The sequence below is a fragment of the Polistes dominula genome, unplaced genomic scaffold, assembly GCF_049000335.1.
Source record: "Polistes dominula isolate Pdom_NZ unplaced genomic scaffold, Pdom_raw_medaka contig_77, whole genome shotgun sequence".
NCBI lineage: Eukaryota > Metazoa > Arthropoda > Insecta > Hymenoptera > Vespidae > Polistes > Polistes dominula.
The window spans coordinates 6,292,253-6,302,345 of record NW_028301152.1 but is presented as its reverse complement, the minus strand read 5'-3'; the positions used below and the strand labels follow the sequence as shown (position 1 = coordinate 6,302,345).

Genomic DNA, 10,093 nt, shown 5'->3' with positions numbered 1-10,093 from the left:
TAAATAACAGGTAGGTCATTTGTTAGAATTGCTGCTTGTCCATTTGATTATAGCAAAAAAATATAGAATAATATAGAACATTAGAAGTCCATTTTTCGTGTAAAAAATTCATTTTAATTAGTACCGATACCATTAGTAGGAAATAGTATATACTTTACGTAATAGCAGTACAATACTATCAAAAAACGGTACAATTATGGTACAATAATATCAAAGAATACAGTATTTTCTACTTACTATTGTCAGTGGTGCTGGTGCTAACTAAGACGATTTTTCTACAAATACCTTAGAACGGTACGTTACGGAAAAGGTACCTATAGTACCTAATCGATAATGCAGATACAGTAACGCGTGATTTTTCATAATCGATACACATAATGCGAATTTATTCTGTCACAGATGATATATGCAAAGTCAATTTTTTTTTTAAATATCTACACAACAATCTCTTCTATACAATTGTATTTTTTTGCGTTATAGGACAAAATTTTTAACCTATATTTTTTTTATTCTGTTCATCATTTTTAGAATATTTAAAAAAAGATGTGCACATTTAATAAAAATATTTAATTGATTTTTGAGTAATTTAATAAATAAATTACAATATCATTAAACTGTATTATTTCGTATTCTATCAAGTAATCATCGAAGCGTTCTCTTCTGTACAAGTAAGCTTTAATTAATTATTTTTTTATTTGTTTAAACAAAATGTAATGTACGTGGAAGATACTTAACTTATTTTCAACAATAGTACATTTGTTTAATACATATTTATTACTAAACTTTGAATATAAAATAATTTACAACTCGAATGATAACTAGATTAGAATGTTTAAACAAATGCACTTTAATTAAAAGATTCTAAAATATAAGAAAAATATATGAGAAAAATTTTAATTTTTCAATTTTTCAATGAATAATGTGGAGCAATCCAACTGGCCAGTAAAGTACCCAATACTAGTTGCGCTACAGGCAGAATTGAAAGTGGTAAATTTATTGCTGGACCCTGAGCAGATCCATGATATGTACTTCGTAAAATCCAGCTTCCAAGACCAACTGATTTATGAGTACTAACAAATAATGCTGCTAAAAGAGTATTTCTAGGTAACCATCTAGAAGACAAACCCCAATATAAACAGCATGTGAAAAGCTGTCCAATACAAGCTGGAATAAAAAAAAACTATAATATTATAAAATTACTGATAAAGGATCAATACGCGCACGATGATAACACGAACGTTATGTGTTAAGAGAGAAAGATAATATAAAAATGTCTATAAATAGAGTGTAAGAATGATATAAGTGGGAGATTTATATTCCACAAGAGAAAAGAATAAATATCTATCTACTAAAAACATATTTATAGTACTTTTTTAAGAAAAGTATTTAATAACAATAATATTTTTTGCTTATTTCCATGAAAATCATTTAATAATTATAAAAATATGATTAACCAGCAATATTAATATTCAATAACATTTTTAGTATATAACTTAAATTATAATTTAAAAAATAACATACCAATTAGTATACATAATAATATGTCCGTAGCTTGCAAAGATGAAACATCTGCAGAAACTGCATCAGAAAACCAATAATATGCTATGACTAATAGTAATCCTTGAGAATATCTTCCAATACCAATTATGGAGCAGACATTAGGGTTTACTACAGAAAACTGTAATATCATTCCAATAGTCAGAGGTAACAAAGTACTATAAATAATCTCCTTAACATTAACACCAATTAAAGGTGGAGTAGATGCTCCTAACTGTAATATAGAAGATGCATTCATATTTTAAAACTTATGATCTAATTTTTTATTTATACTAGAATTGTGATAATTAATAATATATAATTATATTATATTACATAATTATAGAATTGTTAAATTTTTAAATTGAATTAAAAAATAAATTTATAAAAATATAATTTACCACAAAATATAGAAGAATCGGAGATAAGAAAAAACCTCCCAAATGTCCTATTAAAGTAGTAACCACACTAGTTGGTAGATCAGCTTGTGCTATCTGACAAAGTGCTAGACTGGAAGTAAATGGTGGTGGCATACAATAAAGTACCTGGAGAAAATATATTGCTTCATTAATATTAAGCTTTTACTTATAATATATTTTATATATATGATTCTACTAATATTATTTAACAATAATGAAATATCATTATATATGATAAAAAAGCTAACAATGACAATAATAATAGTATAAATAATGACTATAATAATGATAATAATAATAATAGTAGTAATAATAATCATAATAATAATAATAATAATAATAATAATAATAATAATAATAATAATAATAATAATAATAATAATAATAATAGTAATAATCTTAATTACTTTACTCGTTTCAATATGCACTTATTCCGTGATGTAATATATGGATTTTTATAAATAAATAGTGCATATACTAGGTGAAATTTGTCATGCCAGATTATATAATGTGCATGCAAGTCGATGAACTTCGTTAATATTTACTTCCATTCCTTTAAGAAGCCATATGTTCACTTTAGTATGTAATAATAAACATGTTCCAAGCTTAGCTAAAAAGGGCATCACACCATACATAAAAACCATCACAAATATTATCAGGTAACCATTTGTTAACGCCACATAGAGAGAATGTGGAGTGCATAATAACCCTGCTTCTAAATATGTTAGTGGCACTGCAAAATACCAGATAATAAAATTGCCACTTGCTATACCTATAAAGTAATATAATATCCATATTATTTATATTCTCTTAAATACATATAGCTATGAAATTGATAAACAAATGCTAAATAGTGCTGATATGGTGGAAGCTAAAATTTACTAAAAAGTAATTGATACTGTATGTCAAATTTATTGATATATTTCTGATATAGATCTTGTATTTTTAATTTATTGTTAAATTATAATAATTTTAATATTTAAAAAATTATTAAATTCATTAACTATATGTTGTTATTTTAAAATATAAACTCAAGTAAGAATAAATATACTTTTATCAAATGTATAAATAAATAAAACTAGGTATCGATAAAATATTATTATTTATAAATGCATACCGATTGTACCCCCTAAATATGGTTGTATAGTAGCAAGTAACATACAAAGAAGCATTGAGAAGAAAAAGCTATATCTCTGAAATAATTTTTTTTCTTTTTCTGTTGCATTGTTATATTTTGTTTATAATGCAAATGCATCATTATTTGCTATAAATTAGCCTCAAATGAATACTTAGGCCTAAAACATATATGTATCTAAATCACCCAATCATGATTTCTAAACATAGTTAAAATTAAAAAATTACATTTATAATTATAAATTGTTCAAATTTTTAATTATTATTTTAAAAATTATAATATATATTTCTTTTAATTGTTACCTTATTACTTTATTATTTATGATCAGTTAAGAATAGTAAAATAATTGTTTACAATAAGAACATTAAAACAACAACACCTTGAAATTAGTTGTCGCAATTCATACGAAATTATCAAAAAAATATCTTATTACGATTGCTCGTTTTCATTACCGACGAATATGTTTACTGTGGCTGCTCTGCTCGTCGAGTTCCGACTCCCGTCGCCAGCCAAATTCCGATCGAGCTGACCACGGAGTAGGGATCCTGTAGGAGAGATGCGCCATTCATATTCAGCTCATGTGCCATTGACTGAAAATTTTGGGGGACCGCTTGAATTTATAATAATTTTTTCGTGTAACCTATTCTATTTTAATATAAATTTTTAATTATCATTAAATATAGTTCATTTTTTTTCTGTATTTGATGCAATTCATTATTTCATAATTATTTCAATGTTTGAATCATTCGCGCGCAAAATCGAGTTCCGGTCCCCCAGCAAGGGGGGATCAGGATCCCTACCACGGAGCTGACCAAACGCCACCAGTGAGAACTATACGTACGACCAACGACGAGTCGGCTATAGTGACAGGACGTGAAATTTTCTCCCACGTGGGTCTTCGTGCGCATGCGCATGCGACGTCACAGTCATGCGCTGACAGTGGTTGTTTCCATGGATGTATTTATGTGCAACAGTAGCAGCGATCCCATTCGTACGATAATTATCGTCACGTCACATAATTTGAAGCATTGTACGATCGTAAATTCAACTTGTACGATAATTTTACGATAATTCGATATGTAAATATAATTTTCGATACGTCTCGATTTTGTCTTTGTTTCGATTGTGCAGCGCAGCGCTCGCCCAGCGCCTCCTATTGCCCTACATGGTACACGGTTTTATTTATGTAGTTCGATAAAGTTCGTAAAGTTGAAAAAGTGATATTTACTACCTGTACGCGGTATGCGGATGGCCATACATAGTCGCATAGTCAAAAGTCGAAGTCTAAAAAAGGACTAAAAAGAAAAGGTCATCAAGTTTGCGAAAATATACTTTTTTAGCTTTTTATATACTTTAAAAAAAAATCTGAAAATCCAGAAATTCTTTGTTAACCTAGTCAAACTAGTCAAAACTTTTTTTCTGTGCGTAAGATAATTTTACTGTGATAATTTTATGGCACTGTGTCGATCAGACAAGCAAAAGTTTCTGGGATCACTGAACAGTTGGTACGCGTAAGGTGTCCTTCTTAGTCGTTTCTCGCGAATTATATATTGATATTATTTTATTTTATTGATTTTAAAAATGATAAATATTTAATAGAATAGACAATGTTGATTTATTCAAATAATAAAAATAAAGTGAATAAATAAGTATTAAAATACTGTGATGACTTTATTAATGGATATGTATATTTAAACATATAATAATATCAGTAAACATTACAAAATTTATTTTCAATAATTCATATAAAACTTAATAATCTTTGAAGTATATTATAAAATAATATTTTTTTTCTATGTGTATACAAGCATTTGTACATCTATGTAATTAGGAAGATTACAAAAAAATTTATATATGTCATATATAAATTTTATATATGTTCATATATGTAAGTTACGTAGTATATCATAGCTATTAAGTGTATTCATCGTATTCTAATATGTATATACTTTATAATAATATATATTCATTGACAATTTATTATTAATAATATTATTATTTGTGTCTAATATATTTCGTCCAAAATGTTATTTATTGTAATTTATATGCATACATTTAAATAGACTAGTTGAAATAATTACACATATTTTATCTTCTGTAAGATTTATTGTGTTAGGGAATTTAATAGATCTTTTCATATTTTTTTATTTATGAAATATAGGAGAATTTTTAAGATTACACACTGAGGTACAATTTGCTTCAATAGATCTTCATGATCCAGAAATATGATTGTTTACACTTCTATGTCGTGATTTTCTCTAAAGAAATAGATATCATTTATCATATACATATATAAAGAGATAATGAGCAATAAATAGCAAATAGGTATTATAATCTTAGTGATAGCATTCCTCAAGTAATATTAATGTGTACAGTGTTTGTTTTTATATTATTAATGCATATTGATATATAATATCTTTATGTACAATGAATTATATAGATTATATTAAAAAGTATAGATATTATTAGATAAAGAATGTCTAAAGTCATTTTATTTATAATTTTTTAAGAGGTTATTTTCTATATATTTTTTAAACTTTTTGAAATCGCAATATCTCCTGTATGAATTAATTCTACACGCGACTCAACAATAAATTATTATATATATATATATCTTATTTTTTTATTTTGTATACATAATACGCATTGAAAACTTATAAAAATTAGTGCATTTGTAATTTGTTAGAAACTTTTATATAAAAACTAAATTATGAGATATAAATTTTTTTATCATACATATTATTTTTGAATTAAAGACTTATTCATTTTATATAGAATATACAAATAATATAATGTGCAAAATAATCTTTTAAATTTAATTGTTTTAAATTTAACTAATCTATCAACTTCTTTAAAATGTTTCTATTTAAATAAAATTATTAAATAGTAAAAAATATATACAAATTTAATACTGTTATTTTTATTAATATATTAATATTTGTTGACATTACTATTAATATATATAGTAATATATATATAAATTATATTAAGACAAAACACATGACGTTATATTATTTTCTAAAATTTTACTTTCATTATGTAAATGAAAATTTACCTTGTACGCAGATTTATTGCATGATGTCGAAAGACTATTCATTTGCGTTAACTTCAAATAAGATCTTACACCTTTTAGTGAACGATATTGACTGTTTGGTAATCGGCTGTTTGGATTATTATTAGTAAGATCAAGGATAGAAGGTCCTAATGCTGCTCCTACCTATAATTTGTAATTATGTATATTATTAGGTCCTGATTAATTTATGTATTAAAATAATCTTAATATTAGTAATAATTAAAAGAATGCAAGAATTTGTACCGCTTCAAACACTGTAGGTGTATATTTAGGAGGTACATATAAATGGTTGATCGTTTTACTAATACCATCACGAATTCTGGCAGGTACAATATTTACTAAACGACCAGAATTATAATTACATTCAAGAGTATAGCTACGTATAAGACCTGTCATTTTATATACTGCTACTCGACCTGAACCTTCTCTTGACATGCCATCTCTTTTATCACTGAAATAAATAAGAAATTATTATTATTATTTACAATTACTTCAGTACTAATTTTAATGCATCAATATAATATAATTTACTAACATAAGGTACATGTTTCTTTCTGCAAAATTACATGATGTAAAATGAAAATTTGGATTGTTAATGGACATCAATTTTGGCAAAAGCATACAGGTGATAGTTTCTTCTGGATCGGTAAAATGATTTCCATACATGAATACACCTTTTTTTGAGGCATGACCATGAAGATCAATATATAAATAGAGACCAGATTCAGTAGATGATTTAGAAAAATTATTTGATTCAGATATTCTAAACGGTGCTTTATCAGTATAATATTTGGTTTTTAATATATCCTGATATTCGTGTGCATTGTTAGATAATTCCTGCCCTTCACCTGAGTACATTATAATGAAGTAATATCTTGAAGATAAACTTAATAATTTTATAAATCTAAATGATTATACTAAATTTATGATGTTAAATCTTACCACAGCATGTATTATCCAAGCTATGTGTTGTGAACATACATTCATAATTAGCTTCTGACTCAGGTTTAGCTCTTTCATTCAATGTCAATAACTTTACCTGAAGGCAATAGTAATGAAAAGCTGTAGATATTGTGTAGAATATTAAGTTATATTCAATAGATACATTATCATAATTTGATATAATTAAAATATAATGCAGCATTACCCGTTGAATTAATCTTGTAGGTGTATTAGATATAACATTGGTATGTAAATGTTGTTGTATCTCCTTCATTCTGATATTATTTTGATTCTTTATACATGCACTTTCTACTTTTAGAGGTAAATTTTCTTCTATTACGTTGTAAGAATTGTGATAATATCTACAATATTACCAAAATTGTTTATGATACAATATCTTTACAGAAAAATAATTAAAAAGAGCATATATTGGATCAAGCAGAAAAACATTAATTATTCTACCGTATTAAATTTCTTGCTGCATATATTGTAGGGTGTTCATGTTCAGAAGGACTTAAATACATCCTATTGAGATTTACTCCTTTAGTATCCATTCGATAGTGTCCTTTAGCAACTCCATCAGGATTAAGCATTGGTATTAACTTGAATACGTACATACGACGTAAATGAAGAGCTATTTGATCTTCTTGATTTAGAAGGAACTTTAAAAAGCCATTCAGTACAAAGCTGGATGGTGTTTCTCCTGGATGTACTCTCGCACTTATAAAAACAACCTATAAATGTATATGTTAAATAAATTAGTATATATTCAAATATTTACATGTACAAATTTCGAATTAAAACAAAAAGAAAATATACTTTCTTATCCAAAAATTTGAAAGGTCTTTCTTCATATTTCTCAGGAAACATATTTTTGAGTCTATCTTCTCTTACGCTTAATATATTGTGATAAGAACTTATTGTCAAAACATCTAATCTACGACCTTCTAATGATTTTATTGCACATTCCCTATGATAATATATATCATCAGTGCTTGTTATAAAGCGTTTTGCCATTTTTATGTCAATTTTTTTAAATAGTTTTGCAAATCGGTATATGAAAAAGGATACGTAAAAGCAAAATATGTTATAGCTTTCTGATTTTCTGGGGTATAATAAGTAAATGATAGTGTAAAATCACTACTGGTTTGATCAACCTGTAGAATAAAAAATATATCAAGAACATGATTAATAACTTTTAATTTAGTATTCCTTAATAATATAAATCCAAATAAAAAATTGTATTATTTTCTGGTATTATTTGACTTTAATTTGTAATTTATTCATTATATAATTACTTTATATGTTGGTTTATCATGTATCCGTTCCCAATGAAGTTGTCCTGGTATTATTTTATATACTGGACACATTCCTTGACTAAACATTCTAACTTGTTTATTTAAATTAATTATGTTGAATCGAACACAAATACCTGGGGAACATGCTTTAACACCAAAATAAAACCATGTTCGGTTATTGTTTTGATATTCTGTTCCATGGCAGTCATATTTAGTCCACAAATTAAATTCATAATCAGATGTCTCGTCAGAACTTAAACTTTTGCAGGATCTACTTTCATTTTCACAAATTGCTATGAATAAAAATTATTTTAATTATATAACAATTTTCTGACATAAATAATAATAAGTTTAATTTCAGTCTGAGAATAAATATATTATTAATGAATATATTACAGCTTATAATAAATGCACACTGTAAGACAAAAATGATTACCTATATTAAATATTTCTGGTACTCTTATTAATTCAACTTTGGCCAAATTAGCAGAATCAAAATTATTGTAAAATACAAATCCACCACAGTTAATATTTTCAGCCATTTCTATAAGTTTATTTTTATCGCATTATTCAATAATTAACTTCCACTTTGAACTGAAAAAATAATTTTCGTGAGAAAATTACAAAATAATATGTGATTATATTTACAAAATACAAATATCATATACTATAAAAAAATGCTATAATATTTGATATTTTTTAACAAATTAAGACTTTTATGAGACATTAAAAATTTGATGTACAGTTCGTCAATAACTATGAAATATGTTCTGAGCATTAATATACTACTTATTATTCTTTTGATCTATTTAATACTCCAAAGTATCCTAAATATTTGGTTAGTTTTTATTGATCATATTTACAACTTGTTAAATTTACTTATATTTTTTTTCCTGTTCACTATATTTAAAATTATCATTATAAAAAAAGCTATTAAAAACTTACTTCTTTGTAGTGATCATTGTTTGATTAATAACACATCAATAAAAGTATTATTTGTCAGCTGTTCTTTGCTTTCTTAATGGTCATGGCATAAGCGAATATGAGTGAAAATGAAAGAGGTGAAGGGCAATCGTTATTACGTCTACTTCACAATTGACTTTAAATTTACGCACGCGTATTTTCCCAGTTACCAAGAATTTATGCACTATAGATTGCCGTAGACCTAAATTTTAATGTATAAGATTTAAAAAATGGCTATATTCTCCTTCTAATAAGTATAAACAGAAACCTATGTACTTGATACTTTTATCATCAAGTAAAAAAATACCTATGCAAAGAGATATAGAAATTTGTTACCCTGTTTTGATAATTTAGGCACATGATATTAAAAAGGTTGGTTTGTATTAGTTTTTCTGTTAGATGACAGATCAATCGGAAATATAAATGCTCCAATCAGGATAAAGTATGCTATTGAAAGTATGTATTTATTTATATATATATGCATGCACGTATTACATAAGAGAAAAGTTTTTTTCTATTAACAAATTTACCATTACTCAGTTTGAAAAAATATCAAACAATAGAATAAAATTTTAATTAATTTAACATAGCTAATAACATTTTAAAATATTTTATTACATTTTTTAGATAAGATAAATATATATTTAATTTAATAAATTAAGTTGTATGATTTGACAAGTAATATATAATAAGTAAAACATAATCTGTCCATTTAATCTTATGATAA

General features: G+C 25.5%; 2 protein-coding genes across 6 annotated transcripts; both read right to left on the bottom strand.

Moving 5' to 3' along the window:
• Nucleotides 1–609: 609 nt before the first annotated feature.
• Nucleotides 610–9,886, bottom strand: LOC107064288 (cytosolic carboxypeptidase-like protein 5). The gene is given in 14 exon segments (XM_089177957.1): nt 610–1,164; nt 1,522–1,771; nt 1,938–2,081; nt 6,146–6,307; nt 6,407–6,614; nt 6,699–7,011; nt 7,106–7,202; nt 7,311–7,467; nt 7,568–7,839; nt 7,925–8,142; nt 8,145–8,262; nt 8,404–8,696; nt 8,840–8,997; nt 9,349–9,886. Coding segments are annotated over 13 exon segments (2,601 nt in total). The 5' UTR covers nt 8,946–8,997; nt 9,349–9,886; the 3' UTR covers nt 610–901.
• On the bottom strand, nt 2,363–6,080 carry LOC107064287 (uncharacterized). 5 transcript variants are annotated; one of them, XM_089177952.1, is made up of 4 exons: nt 3,932–6,080; nt 3,543–3,680; nt 2,584–2,727; nt 2,363–2,508 (listed from the first exon to the last, which is right to left on the bottom strand). In XM_089177952.1, the coding sequence occupies exons 2-4, from the start codon at nt 3,653–3,655 to the stop codon at nt 2,490–2,492; spliced, it is 276 nt and encodes a 91-aa protein (XP_089034078.1). In that variant the 5' UTR covers nt 3,656–3,680; nt 3,932–6,080; the 3' UTR covers nt 2,363–2,489. The 5 variants fall into 5 exon arrangements, with proteins under 5 accessions (XP_089034078.1, XP_089034080.1, XP_089034076.1 ...); XM_089177954.1 differs by having other exon boundaries at nt 2,589–2,727; XM_089177950.1 differs by having other exon boundaries at nt 3,543–3,635.
• Nucleotides 9,887–10,093: the final 207 nt, after the last annotated feature.